The sequence below is a fragment of the Neopsephotus bourkii genome, unplaced genomic scaffold (genome assembly GCF_033783945.1).
Source record: "Neopsephotus bourkii isolate Nb327-2 ecotype Australia unplaced genomic scaffold, CSIRO-AGI_Nbou_v1 NB_1493, whole genome shotgun sequence".
Classification (NCBI taxonomy): domain Eukaryota; kingdom Metazoa; phylum Chordata; class Aves; order Psittaciformes; family Psittacidae; genus Neopsephotus; species Neopsephotus bourkii.
This window is the reverse complement of record NW_026901969.1, coordinates 5,666,758-5,685,159: the sequence shown is the minus strand read 5'-3', so window position 1 is coordinate 5,685,159 and position 18,402 is coordinate 5,666,758. Positions and strand designations below refer to the sequence as shown.

At 39.3% G+C, this 18,402-nt stretch overlaps 1 protein-coding gene across 9 annotated transcripts in view; it reads left to right on the top strand.

The window, feature by feature from the left end:
- The window catches only part of NAV3 (neuron navigator 3), a 547,859-nt gene that overhangs the window by 354,405 nt on the left and 175,052 nt on the right, over positions 1-18,402 (top strand). For all 9 annotated transcript variants that reach the window (XM_061369391.1, XM_061369392.1, XM_061369388.1 and 6 more), the window contains 2 exons: positions 2,745-2,862; positions 3,581-3,633. In XM_061369391.1, the coding sequence (XP_061225375.1) occupies positions 2,745-2,862; positions 3,581-3,633 (171 nt within the window). The remainder of the gene's footprint in view (positions 1-2,744; positions 2,863-3,580; positions 3,634-18,402) is intronic.

Here is an 18,402-nt window from a genome sequence, read left to right as displayed (position 1 = left end):
CCCCAGAAGAATGAGATGAATGAGAAGGGCATCCTATGGGGAAGGGGAGAAACAAAAGCAAGTGGTGGTCCTCACAGAAAGAGAGGAAATTAAACGTGACATTCCACTGCCAGCTGGGTGTTGGTTTGCTATATTGTCTCCATCAACAACTCTCTGCTTTTCTGATATTTTTTAGAATACTTCTGAAGTGAAAAATACCATTTTTTACCACTGCCCCCTCCCAGTAGTGTTTTTTTTACTGTTGCATGACTATCAAAATATTGGCCATCAGTTGTTGTTACAAAGCAATGTTTACATTCTTTATGCTTGTCACTTTTAAATTAGTGAGAAAAGAAAATTGTGAAGAGGGTGGATGGGTGGATGAAGTCCATTCTTTGAATAGTAGATACTTGCAAAACAGCTGTTAGAATGAAATTTCCCCGGTTGCTCAGTGCGTTCAAATTGTAGTCAAAATTAGGATTGGTTCACCAGATTATGTGTGGGTGTGACAAATAAAAAGGGAAATGCTTGGTAAAGTATTTTTACTTGTAATGTGAAACTAACCTAAAATAATATTAGAGGGTATTAAATTCTGTATGTTCCATAGGATCAGTTTCACTGGAATACAGAAAATAGTTCTGCTTACAGTAATAGCCCAGAGACTATTTCTGAGACGTTATTTTAGAAGAATGACTGAATTTGAAATACTAGTAGTAGGGAATACATGATGCTATGGGTGTGGTATGCATCTTTTATCATCACGTTTTAATATATTGGTCTGAATATGTGTCCATACAAACTTTACAGACTCCACATTAGCATTCATTATGTATGGTTATGTAGCTGAAGAAGCACTTCCTTAGCAATTTAATGGACTTTCATGTTACTCACCTGTAATAGCAAACAAAACAGTGAAAATACGGGTGATTGTAGCAGACTTGTGGGTTCAGCAGGGAAATTTAGGGCCCCATCTAACAATAGCATCCTTCAGCTATGAGAGAGCTGAATCTGCTTCCATCGTTTAATTCTGTGGGGTTAGCTGAAAGCTGCCAAGAAAGCTATGGCAAACCAGCTGGTGGTCTGCAGGAACATGAGAGGAAATAGGGTAGATGAAACAAATTACAATTCTATGTCTCTTTAAATGAAGAGGAAGAAAACCTGTGACAAAGGTTGTTTTGTCACAGAAAACCTCTGACAAAGAGAAGGAATTGTAGGATGTGAATGTAGACTGAATGGTGATGCTTTTTCCTGGTTGGAAAGAGGATGCTAGCTCTATAGGTAAGACTCTGGACTGGGAATCACATCTGTTTTCCCATCCTGGCTTTGCCACAGAATTCCTTGGTGAACTAAGAAAATAGTTACTGGCTTTGGCCTCTGGTTTTCTGTTCAGAAAATGGGATTCTGATCCCTTCCTCCCAAGGGTCTATGAGGTTAAATAAAAGGATGTTTATAAAGTGAGCTTATGTTGTTTTTATGGAAGAGGTGCAATTTCAACATTTTCAAACAATGTTTTCAGTAGAGAAAGAACCTCAGATATTATATTTACTTACACAGTGATGCTGTCCTACATATATACTTTCTCCCAGTGGTAGCATCCCACAGCAGTGGGAGGTTCTGTGTAAGTCCTTTTTTTCCGGGGTGAGAGGCCACAGACACCCCGCAAAAGGGAGCCAGGGCTGGTTGCAAAGGGCCTCTGATTCCTTCCAGCATGACATCCCTGCACCAAGCTCTGCTAGTCCAAGCTGCCTCTGCATGCTGGACACCCCAGGATGCTATGAGCACCTCCTGGGTGCACTTTTCCTTCGGTACATAGGTGAAGGTGTGTCTGTTCCTCTTACCTCATCCTCAGTGAACTGCATTCCCCTTGTGCATGTGCTGTGAGCCTTATCAAATACTCTATGTATGTATATGCTTTATGGAATAAATGCCTTCAACCTCTCTCTTCACACACACCCCTCCACCCCCCTTATTTTGGAAGATGTAGTTCAGCTGGTCCTTTTCAACCTTTTGTTGATAACAGCCTTTTTTTGTGCTGCCTGTTGCTAACTGTTTGGTGCTGCTCAGTCTCACCCTTCCCCCTTCTTTTGGCTGAGAAAGGACACAGCATAGTTCCAGAATATATACTCCAATTCCAGCTATGAGACTACTGTACATCTGGTGCTTTCAGTCTCCTCTGTGCACATTGCAGCACACTGAACCAGAGGCGAGGTGGAAAAACAACCTGCCTCTGCACAGTGGGACATGATGGTTACTGCAGAATGTGTCGCAGAGGCATCATGGCCAGGTGCAGGATCACCAGTGACACCCTGATGACCTCTTACCAAAACACAGGTGCCTGTCTCCGCTATCACTTTCTCTTGGGCAGCCCCAGAGCATGAAAGTTGTTGGGGGGGTATGCGCAGAGGCAGAAACACGGTGGGAGGTGGAATTGTGGTAGATGTGACTGATTTACGACAGAAGTTTCCTTTACAGTCATAAGGGGAATTTTGCTTGGTCACAGCAAGTTTGAACCCTCATGAAACAGCCTGAATCATTTGAAGTTAAAATAAAACAGAGAATGGCAGGGGGAGGGGCATGGCCCTTATGGAAAAAAAAAAAGGCGAAAACCAGAATGCTAAAATTATTTCCTTTGGTGTTGACTTCTTCAATGGGAATGTGATCCAAAATAGTTCCGGTGTGCAAGCCAACAGTTGTTTTAAGAATTTTTATTATCTACTTTTCTCTCTTCTCCCTCTCCCCCCCTGCCCTCCTTCTCTGCTCTGCAGATTTACACTGACTGGGCTAACCACTACCTAGCAAAATCTGGCCACAAGCGGTTGATCAAGGATTTGCAACAGGACATTGCAGATGGAGTTCTGCTAGCAGAAATCATCCAGATCATCGGTAAGACCAGGGCTGAGAGAAGCACTGCAGGCTGACTCCTTGCATGGGGGAATATATAATTCAAGTTGAATGTATTTAACAATAAGATGAACCCTGAATAATACTATTTGACTGGGTCCATATGTCTGATATTTGTGTGGTTCATCCTTGTCTTAATTTAAAAATATGTTTATGTGAGCATGTTTGGAAGTGGCTGCTTAACCATACTTTAAATGGCCAGAACTGTATCTTACACACTTTGAATTGTCAGAAATGAATGCTCCATTAAACCATATGTCTCCCATGTGTGCATTTTGTTAGTTGGAGTGGCTCATACTTTCTGGGATGCCTTGAAACTGTATCCTGACCCTGCAAAGACAATTGTGGAAGATTTCATGTCAGCAGTTATTTTGCAGGGGCTGAAGAATTAGCAGCGACCTCCTTCGCACTTCCCCCTTTGCATGATTTGGCATGTGGAAGCAACTGCTGCTAACAAGGGTGTTGTTACTGTACGACTGAGCTTTACTTAGAAAGGAGCTCTGTCAACAAAACCCTGTGCACTTTATTGCTGTGTCTTTTCTGCTCTTCTTCTGCTTTTTCATTTGTTTTTATTCGTTTTTGTTGTTGTTGTTTTGGAATTTTAGGGGGTTTGGGGTTTTGGATTTTTTGGCCAGGGGTTGAGAAGGGAAGTTTTATCTCATTGTTTACTTCTGCTTTTCTCCTCACTTTTTTTGTTTAGCAAATGAAAAGGTTGAAGATATCAATGGCTGTCCCCGGAGCCAGTCTCAAATGGTAAGAATAAAATATATTTTTAGTCTGTGTCAGCACCTCTGCACTCTCCTAAAATGCCTTTTTAATAATGATTTATTTAAACTGTGAATAGTCTGTCCCACATTTACCATAAAGCCCTAATTCTCATATAGTGTTCCTAGTACTTATTTTTTAGCACATTTTCTTAGTGTTTGTCACTTTATTTCTGTGCTCACTAACTTTGAATCTTGAGGTAACTCAGCAGCAAACCTTCGTCACTTCTAATTAATCTAGAACTGCCTCAGCAGACCTGTTCTTCTGATGATCCAGATAACTTCATTTAACTTCCTTTTTAAGGGCAGTAAATCCAAGCACAAATTTTCAAGTGGAGTCTTTGTGTCTGGAAAACTGGTTTGATGAGCAAGACTTGCCAAATTATTTTTGAATATAAATAGCCTTTTGGATTGTCCACTGTAACGTCCAGTTAGATGCACTGACTCCCAGACTTTCAGAAATAGCACTTTAGTCATATAGCTCTCTGAGCTATAGCTGGCAGCTGCTTAAAGACATTTTAATACTCTCAGGCAAGAAGCATTTTGTGACTGTGATTCATATTCAGTCTTACTAATCTTCTACTGTGTTTATGGCTAGTCAACAACATTTAATAAGATAAAGCCTCCTTAGAAGGCTGTGGAACTGACAGGTACAAAGTCTGAGCCTCAGTAACATCACCATGCATTTACTGAATCATTTGCAATACCAGTCATGCTCCCCCATGCTGAGGGCTTTGCCTTTCTGATCACATCCAAATAGTACATGAATAAGGTGCACAACTGTGTAGCTGGCAAGGATTTTGAAATATAATGATTTGGATGAGCTTGCATAATAGCAAACTGCTGAAGCTAGGCTTAAAAATGGAAATGGAATAGGGGGAAAAAAAGATTTTTCACTGCATTTTTTAAAGGGGGAAGGCATTTGCAGCTTTTTTCTGCGGAAATGTAAAAGGTAAAGAAAAAAAATGAGTATCAGTGAAGTCAGTAATTGTATTTTTCTGTTGTTACTTTTCAAATAATGTGCAGACTTATTCCTAGGTTTTTTTTTTTCTCTGGCTTTCAAGCTTTTTCAAGCAGTTTATAGTAACAACATATGCAATTTCCTTAATAATAGTTATTATTTTAATTACTCATATTACAGCAGCACCTAGTGGCCCCAGCTGAGAACGCTGGGAACTCCAACATAGAACTCTAATATTACGCACACAGATCAAGAGATAATCACTCTCTTCTTTAATCACATTAAAACCTGCCATTCCAGACAGACAAGACAAACAAGAAGAGGCAAAAGCACAGAAACTGATATGATTTCCCAAGGTTATGTAACTGGTTAGAGACCATCTAGGATTGCTTAGGGACCCACCAGTCTGATGTCTTTTGAGCTTCATTTCCATGAGAGAAATCTGAGCTGCAGAGAGAACTATTCACTCCAGCTTTGCATCTCCAAAGCAACAACAATTGGGTGGGTACTTCCGCTGTTTACAGATAAATTTTTATGTGGCATAAAGGGATTCTGGATTTCATGTCTAGCTCTGCTGCAGTGATGGGGGAAGCATGGTCAGTGCATGCCCGTGCTGCAGCATGTGGGAATCTCTTGGCAGCTCCCTCCATAAGCCCATCTCTCAACTCAGCCAGGTCAAAGAATATGTCTCAGGTGCTCTGAGGCTCAAACCTTGTACTTTAAAAGCTGCTGTACACAGTCACGTATCAGTGTTTGCACAGTGGTAAGGTGTCACATTTAGCTACTTTAACTTGATAGATATATATTTATTTATCTTTCTTTGATTCAGTCTCTTTACTGCATTGTTTTATCTCTACAGTCTGATGAGACTTTTTTCCTGCCTTTTTATGTACCAATTTTATACTGATGATTTATTTGACTGAACTAGGAAATTTAAAATGTACTGAAGTTAAAATAGTTCAAATTTGTCAGCATTCCTCTCAGAACATCTTAGAGACCCCAAGTTTTGAGTCTGCTCTCCATTTGTTTCCTTTGGGTTGTGCATTGATCTAACCTAGATGAAGGCAGCATCTTACTGCCTTTTCAAGGAATTTCCCTTGGCAGTGCTTAATTTTATTAGCCTACTCAGTTAATGACAGGGCAGTTCTCCTTGTAATGTGTTTGTAATGTGCAGAAAAATAATGTGGCAGAAGTCGAAGCTAGTTTACATGTTTGATATATGCCAGTATGTACCAATATATCCTGTTGGGATTTGTCAGAATATCAGCCATCGGACCAGCAACAGACATGATATTCTTACAAAATGTTTGTTAGCCATTCACTTACTGCTTTCATTTTAACGTTTTTAGTTAATAAACCTCAAAAATCCCACCATGCTTTTCTTTCACATGTTTTTGTGATCCTTGCTCTCATAACTTGCAATTAAGGAGAAATGTTTTCTGTATTCATCTGCCATTTGATAGCCTTCCTAGGAGGGAAGCTTAAAAGAAGCTAGAAAGCACTGATATGGATTGTCTGCTTCTGAAACACTTGATATCCTTTGTAGATGATATTGATATCAATTCATAATTAATCGCTACCAATATTCCCAAATTCTGTTTCACACACCATTTGGTTTTCCTCTTGCCAATGGCTTCATCTTTCAAGTTATTTTTAGGGCATCTCAATTCAACTGTTACTTTAACTTGTAAACACCTTAAAATGCTTATTTTAAATATGTATAAAATGCTTCTTTTTTTGGTTAAGGCTATTGCAGTGTCTTGCACTCTATGCTTATGCTGGCAATGATACGTAAAATACTTGCAGACAAGTTGAACTGGCTAAACAGGCCTAAATTCTTAAAAATTAGCAGCATCCAGTTTCTGCATAGTTAGCTTTACCAGGCTGTCATTATGCTCGCACATTCAATAACACAGACGGAATCTGAGAACCTGAGATGTACCAGGGAATAAATTATTTCATATAGAAATCTCAGATACCTTGAATAAATGAAACTTGCTAGAGAATTGACAAGATTTACTTGTTTGCTGACTAAATCTACTGTGGTAAAAAGAGTTGGGTGTTTCTTACAAATGTTTTTGATAAATACAATAAGGATGTTAAACTGTGTGTATTATCATAAAATCATAATAGAATGGTTTGGGTTGAAAGTGACCCAAAAGATCATCTACTTCCACCCCATCTGCAACAGGCAGGGACACTTTCCACTAGACCAGGTTGCTTAAAGCCCCATCAAATCTGGCCCTGAACACTTCCAGGGATTATAACATGCATTCTCTGTCTACAGTGTCATATAGACTGTTCTGCTTATCTGCTTATTTTGTTCTTTACAACCATGCATCCAAGAAGGAATATGACACTACAGCTCTTTTTTAAATCATCTTTCTCAATCCCTTCAATGGAAAATAATACCACATTCATGTCTATCTTTTCCTTGTATGAATCATCTTTATTTAGAAGATAATGGTCTTTCAAAGGTTTACCTTTTGATTTCAAACAAAACCTAATTCATTTCTGCTTCGTTAAGCCATTTGTTTTTTTAATTTCTTTATAAGCTCCCCATCATTAGAAAAAAACAGGATAATGTCCTGGATAGAAAATATGTTATAAACATTTTTTTTAATGGTCCAAAGATAAAGAATAAAAATTTTTTGTCCTCCTGAACTTATTGAAAATGTACTGGAAGATCTCCAGTGTTTTGACTCTAAACAGACCATACCAAGCATATAGTAAGCATTCGGAGCATCAAATTTAATCCATCCTGAGGTACTGATTGAAAATGCAAGGGAATCAAAAAGCGCTGGACTGGAAATCTTTTATGGTGACTTTTGCAGTATTGTCCCCAGATAATTTTACAAAACTAATGTTTCTATTCTTTTTTCATGCAGTCTACAGTTTTTTTGCTGCAGAAATAGCAAAATAAATTCAGAGTTGCCAGAAACCTTTGGTATATTGTTTTCAAGTTGATTTTTCCTTCAGAGACTGATGTTCTCTTATTAGCTGTTTTTTCTTCCTTAGAATTAGCTCTTGCTATTTCCCATGAGAACAGTCTATGCCAGTACACATATGCACAAAAGCATTCTTAATTTCTATGAGAGTTGCATGAAAATACAAGGGAATGAGAGTCTTGTTTTGTCAGCTGTGCAGGTTTGGTGTGCTTAAATGAACAGAACATGAGACAGTAGTCTCATTTCCATGGTGTATGCTTACATATTTAGTTTTCAAAAATTAAATTAGTAGCCTGAAGTGTAGATCACTCTGTTTAGGTGAAGATGCAGTTTGCGTAAGAGATAGGACAAGAGAAACCAGCCAAAACAGAGTAGTTACAATCTTCGTTTAGAAATGTAGTCAAAAGGAATGGCTTCTCACAATATGGGCAGGACAGAGTAAGAAACTCATTTCCCTGGCCTCTGGTAGGTAAGAGGTATCTGGGATTAAGTAATTGAGTAGCTTTAAGAGGGAAAAAATGAAAGTACTTTTAGAGAAGGATGGCAGGTTTACAGCAAGGTATCTAGGGAAGTGACCTCAGTAAAGCCAGAGAAAAAATTGGTAGTAATTAAAATTTGAGCTCCTGTGAGACCCTCCTTGTGTCTATAGATAGGAAAGCTAAAATTTTAGCTGTGTTACATAGAAAGTATCTGCAAGACAGTCATAGCTTGTGTGGGGGTGTTTGAGGGAGAACAACCTTGAAGAACATGCCCAAATGTGGACTGTGTGGAAAGGATCAGAGGAAGATTAAGAGTTTTGCTTGCATTGGCAACCAGTGAGAAAGATAACCTTAATTTCAGTGACAGCATTCTGATCTGGAACAGAGAAAGAAACAAGATTCTCCCTCCAGTGACACTGTACCTGTACTGTGGATTCTTGTAATCCAGGTCATTGACTGTTTGGCATGCCCAAAGCAGGAATATACATAATTTTATCTGCCAGGGAAATGTTTAATGTACAACATCAAAAACAGCATGTAGGGGTCTTTACCTTTTGTACACAACATGTACAGCTATGAGAAGGCTGGTAAGCATGATTTCTTCTCGATTCTGTCAACTTCATGGCAATACAGATGGAACGCCATATGCTTTGCCTTCTTGTTTAGACTTAGCATGGGATTTTCCAATGTCATCTTAAAATTCCCCTCTGCTCTGCAAGTCTCCCTGTCTGCCAGGTGCATTCTACAAGAACTGGTCACACTGGAGATAAGCAGTCAGTCATGCTTGTGTTATAACAGAACTTTCTCTTATGGGCTTCCTCAGGTAAAGTAAAAGACCCTCTTATTTTAGAAACCTGTTTTCTCTTCGAGGAGACCCTGCTCTGCCTTAATTAGAAATCCATGCTTGGATTTTTGTTCCCATTGATGAAACCAGTTTGGACAAAAGATAGATCAAATGGCTGCTAGTTGCTCTTGATATGGTAACTGTGCATATTGCCAATACCTTTGTGCAGCCTCAAGCCAGGGTATTATCCAGAGGGGAGTTTTTTGAGGACATTTTGCCGTCTGTGCAGCTTAGCCTATCCCTGCACATTACCCAGCTCCCAACAACTGCAACTCTTCCTTGGACTTTGTAAGTGGCGACAGAAGTACCATGCTCCCCATTCCCTGGGATGAGTTTGTCATGGTAATGAAGAGTTTATATGTTCTTTGGTGTCTCTCCACCCCAGGGATTTACTTACCAGCTAATTCTGCATTTCTGAATCTAGTTTTTGTGGTTTGGCAGAGTAAAGCCTTATGGAATTCTTTCTTTGGAGTGAAGTATGAGTAAAGAGAAAAACATTGGAGCCACATTGATGACAAATACTTCTTTTATTTTATGTTGTATTCTCTCCTACCTTGCAGTAGTGGCACCTCTAGAATGAAACAGGCTAAGCTGATATAGCTCCATTATGAAAGGATCTAAGCAAATACTTATCTATGAAGAAAATGATGTGCTCTGGTATGGAATACCTCTTTGGCTAGTTTGGATCAGGTGTCCTGTCTCTGCTTCATCCTGGCTCCCCCTCCTCCCTGGCAGAGCATGAGACTCAGAAAGTCCTTGGTCAGAGTGAACACTACTGAGCAATAACTAAAAACATCGATGTTATCAGCGCTGTTCTCAGGCTGAAAGTCGAAAAAACACAGCACTGCACCAGCTACTAAGGAGGAGAAAAAAATGACTGCTACTGCTGAACCCAGGATACTGTCCAGCTGTTCCAGGGAAGACCTTCTTGGACATGTCTGACATTCTACAAGATGGCTTTAGATTTGCTTGACATTCACGGGGTGTTCAACCTGACTGTCTCACTGAGTTTCCCTGTATTTCGTTGGTTGGTGATAGGAGTGTAACTACTAGGATGCATTTTCATTTAGCTCTGTTCCAGGTTTATAGAGCCTTAAAGTTTATACCTGCCTTCTGAGAAATCCTGTGGTATACAGTTCATGTCATGTCCTGGAGCTCAGAGTAGTGAGAAATTAGTATCTAGCCTTCTACAAATGCAGTCGTCACCTAGAAATAATGTGGATGGGACCAGGAATCTGTATTAAACCCTCTTCCGTGTGTTTGGAAGTGTCTACTGTGTTGAACCAGTGTATTAAGCTTCAGGTTATACCTGAGTGTTTTTAATTTGGTCAGGGAACTAAGCATTTTGGAGGGTGAAATAAGCCCTTTCAAACTCTTGAATCGTAAAGCATAAGTGCAGGACAAAATTTTAGAAGCTGACCTTCAGGACTGACCTCTCCCTCTCTGTTTTAGACATCAACAAACCCTTTTAATAAACTTGTATGTACCTTACAGGGGCCCATGGCTTTTCTGTGTAATCCTGTGTACCACAGAATTTAAAACTTTTCTGGTTAAGAGCAATGCATATAGGAATATCTAAAGTGTAAAAATATGAATAGGTAAGGCAAATTGAATGGTTACAGAAACCAACATGTCCTTCTTCAGTGTAGAAAATGAAGTTTATTTTTTGTTTGCAGATGAAATTAATGACTAGAATAAAAATGAAAATCAGAGTTTCAAAAATAGAGGTGTGTGGTACCCCAGATGATAAAATAAAAGGGCAGATGAAGATCCATTAAAGGATACATTATGTGAATAATTGTGGCAATATGAATTGAAAGAATAAAGAAAGTAAAGAGAACAGAATTTCTGCAAGGGTAAGGTTAAAGATGGTAATGTTAAAGATGGTTGACGTTCAGGGATGAAGATGTTGGAATTGTCGTTCCAAGTTTTGCTGAAAGATTATTAATATTATTAACATAGTCAGTTTGAATAAGATGAGGGGAAGTTGGTTTAGCATAGAACAGGCAGAGGAGGAATTTTTTCTGCTTTTGTGAACAAACTCTGAAATTTATAAAGCCTCTAGGAATGGAGGAGAAAATATAGATGTGATGAGAGCTGGACAGACAAGCAGAGTAACAGTTTTGTGGGACAGCAGGCATGTTTTTATTGTGAGGAAAGAGGAAGCTAAGGAAAGGATGTGAGAACTGCTGCAAGTGTTAGGACTAGTAGGGAATAATGAATGGGATGCTTCATCCATCCTGCCTAAGGATGTTCAGGCTTGGAAAGGAAAGGCAGAAGGCAACCAAATCATCACTTTTTTTGATATGATTTGATTCTGGTTTGGCTTTCTGTTAGACCTCTTTATTCTACACTGAAACAAGTAGTTCTCTTTATATCCAGAGAAGATCTGAGGACATTAAAAGAACCACAGGATTTATGACAATTCCTCTTCACAGAACAACTCAGAGTTACTCACTCGCATCAGGCACTGAGATGCATATTCCCCTGAGTCACTCACATTTGACTGTCTGAAGTCATAAAAGAAAATGCCACAGGAACACATCCTGGGTATTATTTTACTAGGCTGGGAGAACATTATTCATTAAATAGAAATTGTATGCACCTATTAGCTTTTTTTGTTTAGGCCTACAGATTCCCAGTCCTAATAATGTGTGGAATCACATGAGAATAACTCATCTAGATGTTAATGAAATAATCGTGTCATAAGAAGTACTTGTACTGTGATGGTATCCATGAAATATACTGAGATGTTAGGTTGGGGTTGGACTGCTTGTTTAGGGTTTCTTGATAAGGGCTGGCATTAAGTTTATGCACATTTTGCTTATGTAGACCAAGATTGGAGGCAATCCTGAAGAGCCCTGTACCGCTGAGACCCCGGATGAAGATAGGTCAACGGAGCGGTCTGCCTTAGTCGATGAGGAATGGGTTAGAGACCAGTTGAGCAATCTGGACATCCATAAATCCATGGGTCCGGATGGGATGCACCCGCGGGTGCTGAGGGAACTGGCTGAGGTCATTGCTAGACCGCTCTCCATCATCTTTACCAAGTCTTGGGAAACGGGAGAGGTGCCTGAGGACTGGAGGAAAGCAAATGTCACTCCTGTCTTCAAAAAGGGCAAGAAGGAGGACCCGGGTAACTATAGACCGGTTAGCCTCACCTCCGTTCCTGGGAAAGTGATGGAACACCTTATCCTTGGTGTCATCTTAAGGCATATCAAGGATAAGAGGGTTATGAGGGGCAGTCAACATGGCTTCACCAAGGGGAAGTCGTGCTTGACCAATCTTGTAGCCTTTTATGAGGAAATAACGCGGTGGATGGATGATGGTAGAGCGGTGGATGTGGTCTACCTCGACTTCAGCAAAGCGTTTGACACGGTCTCCCACAGCATCCTTGCGGCTAAATTGAGGAAGTGTGGTCTGGATGATCGGGTAGTGAGGTGGACTGTGAACTGGCTGAAGGAGAGAAGCCAGAGAGTTGTAGTCTATGGGGCGGAGTCTAGTTGGAGGCCTGTATCTAGTGGAGTGCCTCAAGGGTCGGTACTGGGACCAGTATTATTTAATATATTCATTAACGATTTAGATGAGGGAATTGAGTGTACTATCAGCAAGTTTGCTGATGACACTAAGCTGGGAGGGGTGGCCGACACGCCAGAAGGCTGTGCTGCCATCCAGAGGGACCTGGACAGGCTGGAGAGCTGGGCGGGGAATAACTTGATGAAATATAACAAGGGAAAGTGTAGAGTCCTGCATCTGGGCAGGAACAACCCCAGGTTCCAGTATAGGCTGGGGAACGACCTGTTAGAGAGCAGTGTAGGGGAGAGGGACCTGGGGGTCCTGGTGGACGACAGGGTGACCATGAGCCGACACTGTGCCCTTGTGGCCAAGAAGGCCAATGGCATCCTGGGGTGTATTAGAAGGGGGGTGGTTAGTAGGTCGAGAGAGGTCCTCCTTCCCCTCTACTCTGCCCTGGTGAGACCTCATCTGGAATATTGTGTCCAGTTCTGGGGCCCTCAGTTTAAAAAGGACAGGGACCTGCTGGAGAGAGTCCAGCGCAGGGCAACTAAGATGATTAAGGGAGTGGAGCATCTCCCTTATGAGGAAAGACTAACCCACAAGAGGGAGCTGGGTCTCTACAGTTTGGAGAAGAGGAGATTGAGGGGTGACCTTATTAGTGTATATAAATATATAAAGGGGGAGTGTCACGAGGATGGAGCCAGGCTCTTCTCAGTGGCAAACAATGAAAGGACAAGGGGTAATGGATACAAATTGGAGCACAAGAGGTTCCACTTAAACCTGAGAAGAAACTTCTTCTCAGTGAGGGTGACGGAACACTGGAACAGGCTGCCCAGGGAGGTTGTGGAATCTCCTTCTTTGGAGACATTCAAGACCCGCCTGGACGCGTTCCTGTGTAACCTTATCTAGGTGTTCCTGCTCCGGCAGGGGGATTGGACTAGATGATCTTTTGAGGTCCCTTCCAATCTCTAACCTACTGTGATACTGTGATACTGTGATACTGTGATTGCTGAACTCAGAAAGATCTTTTTGTTCCTTAAAATCAACTGTTTTCCTTCAAACCTCCTCACCCCACTCCTGCACATCCCCAGCAATTCCTTGAACTCCCCCTTCCTTTAATCTGTATCTGGAATATTCCAATACCTCCATGCAACTGATGCATGCCTATCTCACCCATGTCTTCACCCATCTCTCAACTGTGTTTATCAGGAATGTCATTGGATTAGAAACTTGATTTAAACTGTATTGGGAGGATATAGAGATGATTTTCCCCCCCATCTGTAGTTACCTTACTATGCTCTTCAATTTTGGGTTGTTTTTTTTTTTTTCCCTGGAGTTTTGGAATTGATCAAATATATAATTGTGATACAGTTGCTTAGACAAAGAGATGATGAATAAATTACCTTAAAACCTCCATTAGTAGAAATTCACTGGAAATTTGTAACATGAACATGCAGTTAAAATACATACACACAAATTGACTATGACATGCATTTTAGAAAGCACCTGTTGGTTATAGTCATTAATACTTTTTTTCCCCAGATAGCAGCAGCCGGATTACAGTAAATATGTGTGCTTCATGATAGTGTATTTTTATCATCTTCTATAGGGAGAGCATTTTATAAATACTAGGAATGTCTAGAATGTTCAAGGGATTTAAAATAGAGAAGAAAGCACGTGATGTTTAGCTGAACAGCAAAAATGAACAGAACAAGAAAATAAACAACATCTCTGAAGTGGTTTTATTTTACAGTATATCCAAACAAGGCTTTTTGGTAATTTTGAGAATTTGTCATCTTTGATAGATTTTTATCAAATGTCTGATTATTTTGGAACTGTGGCAAAATGCCCATTCTCTTATGGTTATAGTTGAGGACTTCTATTTAAGACTTTCTGAACACTCCCTTTACAATACTTCTGATCAGACTGTCTTTATAATTTTGTGTACTATATGTTAGTTAAGAAAGGTTATTGCTCCACGTCTGTGAGGTCTTGAATTTCCTCAGAAAGGAACATTTCTTAACACTGGAGTCCCATTATCTCTCACTTATTCTTCCTCCTAAAATAACCTGCCACTGCCTATCTGTCTTGACAATGGGGAGTGAATTCTGCAGCTTCAGTAACATGCAAGACTATCAAGAAATAAAGTGGGACCTGCATTTCAGTGTGTAGCGCACGCATATGGATATGCATTCATGTGAAGTACTGTGTGGAGATCTGATGAACCCCAGTGATTTTATTCTTTTTGAAAGGCATTTAAGTAATTAGCTCTGCCTCTCCTTTGTGAATGAAGCTTTGTGGGAGCTTTGATATTAGGGAGCTTTGACAAAACATTGTATTTTCTGGATTTCTGTATGTCTGAGATTGCCAGTCTTCTGGAGTTGACAGAGCTACTGTCTCTGTTCCTTAGGGTAAACCAAGGTGTATTAGACATATTTTGAGATTAAAGAATTGATATCTGCAAACAATAAATGAGGGCACACCACAAATATGAATATCATCATCTTTTATTTGGTTGGGCTGGAAAATCCAACTATTGGGAAGATGTTTTAATAGAGATACAGGAACTGTGCAACTGTCCATAAAATGCTGTCTCTGTTGTAATGTGTAAAGCAGTAGAGGGTGCCAGAAAGCAACAAGTTGTGGCTTTCATTGTAATTAGTGTAAAAAGAAAGGGATTGTAACTAGCAATGTTAGGGTGGAACAGGGTTTTGCATTGTGAATTCAGCTGCAGAAGGGAGGGAAGACCTCATGCTTCTTGTAATGGTTAAACATTTACATATGCTTAAAATTAACACTGTCCAACAAATTGTCAAGCTTTTGGAGGTATTGTGTAGTACATTATACCTAGGTGACAGTGCTTGTCACTGAGTCATCATTTAGTGGCTATACATATCAAGTATTTCAAAGCTTGGGTTTAGGGCAAAGGGGCTGACAAGACAGGAGGATAATAAAGTAACACAGAATGTTCCAATGATGCAGTGTGTTAATTGCAGACCAACACTGTAATAAAAACCATACTGTCCTTCTACATTTGTAATTGTTCAGCTCATTAAAAAAGATTTGACAACCTCCCCCTGCTCTCCTACTGGAAAGTCAAATGCAAAATATTTGATGCCAGGGAAAGATTTTTTGTCAGCAATATTGCATTACTTCCAGAATATATACAATTTAATGTTAGAAAATGAAGGGAAAAAACAGACAGTAGGTACATACTGAAACAACTATGACAGTCCATATGTCTTTTCCCACTCTGCTCTTGATCTTTGCTGGAACAGGAGTTGCCTACTTCTGCTGCAGCTAAGTGCTAGCCTGTTTCAGGGAAAAAATGCCAAATCTGCTTGATTTTACAGTGTCTTTTACAGACTCACCATTTTGGAATTCCTTGACTTTTATGCAGATTAACCCATCTAACCTTCCACTTTTATTTGTCAGTAATTATCCATACAGAATAAACTCCTCTTTGAACCCTGTTGCAAATCCACCTGCAGCCTCTCCCTGATGCCCTTTTGCTGGCACATGTGACTGAGCACAAGCTGCTGCATCAGAGCAGTGGTCCCTCAGGTCAATATTCCCTCTGAGAGTGACAATGTGAGAGGTGACTTAGTAAGAACAATTAACCTTTGCAATATTTTTTACCCATTCTCCTCTTTCTCAAATATCTAAAGTTATTCTATTAGGGGGATTAGAGGGTACTTCTTTGCATGCTCTTTCAGTGTTCATTTATGCACTACTATTGTGGTCATGATTTATTCCATGAAATGTCAAAATTAATTATCCTGTATTTCTCAGAAAAAATTCATATCTCCTACAATCATGCAAATAGCCATGGGACTATGTGTAGTTTAGTCATGTTTTTTCATTAATTGCAATTACTGCTCTGCCAACCTGCTCCTGCTGTCAGGACTCCACAGATCTGACCGATCTGGAATGGCATGAGGTGCCATTAGGCAGCTGAAATTCTGTATTATAACAGATTTTAGCAACACTAAGCTGGACATAAATTCTGATGTTAACTCTAAATATAGACTCTGTTATAGCTGGTGACCCTATTATGGGCAATACTACTGAGATATACATAGGTAAATTGGCTTAAGCTAGCAGTAGAACAGGCAAGTTGTCGCAAAGAATGCTTATTTCAACATCATTAACTAATCCTTTTTCATGTAAAGGCTTTTGATCTGGTTAATTAAAATATTAACACAATCTTTTTTTTTTTTTTTTTTTCATATACCTTGTCTGTTTAAATCTTGTGTGACCTGAAACTTAATATGCAAATCATTAGGATACAGTACAACCATTTTTGTTTCAGCAGATATAAATAATATAAATACAGTAATCTATTTGGCAGCTTTGTGATATGCAGGAATTATTTAAAACACTCCTAGTCTGAGGAGTCTGTTGACCATATGATCAACAGATGATCATATGACATAAATCAGAGCTATACTTATTTTCAGTTGGCCCAGTGTCTGGATATTAATTAGTCTGGGCAGGATTCAGTTTCAAATTCAATCCAAGATGCCTTTTTGTTTTGTTAGGACTTGATTATATTCAATCTCACAAACTGATCATGAATCAATTTTTGCTTTTTGAAGAGTTTATAGGAACTTAAAGCATTTGTTTACCTATGCAGTTTTTAGCAATCCTTTGAGGTGGCATCCTGACCAGCATCAAACCTGTATAGTACTAAAAGTTGAATATGAAGTCTTCCTGAAATAGAAATATGTTTGTATTTTAGCTTGCAGCTTTTGTCAGTCTTTAATTCCATAATAATTAGAATATGCTTTGTTGAGGCTTGTATTGTCAGCTAATTGGACCCTTGTTTGAATTATTCGTATGTCTTGATTCTTTGGAGTTTCTTTGGAATTACAATGGGAGCATACCAATGACATTTCCCTCTAGGGAAAAAATGCCACAAGAATTTTCTTTGTCCCAATGGTTTCTGCACTGGAGAGCTGAGACCTATTTGCATGTGAAATAAATAACAGTTCATGAAGTTAGATAGCTACAGTTTTGTGTATTCTAGCTGAACACGACTAGCTAACCAGCATCCCAGTCTTGTGGGCTGTTGTGCCTGTCACAGATTTTCTAATTCCTCCCAGTAATAACTCTAATTTAGGTTTGAGGTTTTTTTTTGTAAAAACTCTTAGTTCATGGACAGATTAGCAATAGCACTCCACAGTAAACATATGTGCAAGGGTGTCTTCACAGTTGTCGTATATATAAGGCTTCTGTTTGGATTTCATAGCATAAACAGTTTCAAAAGATTTATGTCATTGCATCATATAAATTACCGTATTTGAAGATATTTCCTCCCTCCAAAGCCCAGTAAATGCTTATTTATCCAGTAATACTGGCTGTATTTTGGAACTTCAAAACACTTGGGTAACTATTTAAAAAGTTGCTTCCTCCTACACTTCACACATCATTGGCTACAACTGGATTGAAGTGACAACAAGCAATAAGTGCTTGTTAAGGCCTCATTTTATAGGCTCAAGCACTTCTGATGTTTCTATTACAACATTTGGCTAAGAAGTCAAAAAAAAAATCATGTCCCTATTGAGCTTAAAAGCAGATATCCCATTGCCGTCCATGATTCCAAATCTAGACACCAGATCTTGTGAAAATGTGGAAAATTTTTCCCATGTTTGTTAGCACATAGCAAAGAGATAGGTAACTGTGAAGGATATTTACTGGCATCGTATGAAAACATATAAAGCATGACCTAATATTTTTTTTGTATATTATGCTAAACAAGGTATAAAATACAACGATCAAGTACGTTAGCAAAAGTGAAAGCCTGAGTCTGAGCCTTTCATGTTATAGCTATGGCTTTTAAAGATGTGTAATTTAATTTGAGTAGTTTTAATAAACTGTAACATCAATTCAACATCTATTTTGTTTCTTTTGAATCTTTTTCTGTAGGGCTTAGGTCAGTTTGGGTCAGTAATGAAAAAACTAAAAAGAAGAACAGTGACTTATATTCTCTCCTGCATTTATCTTCCTA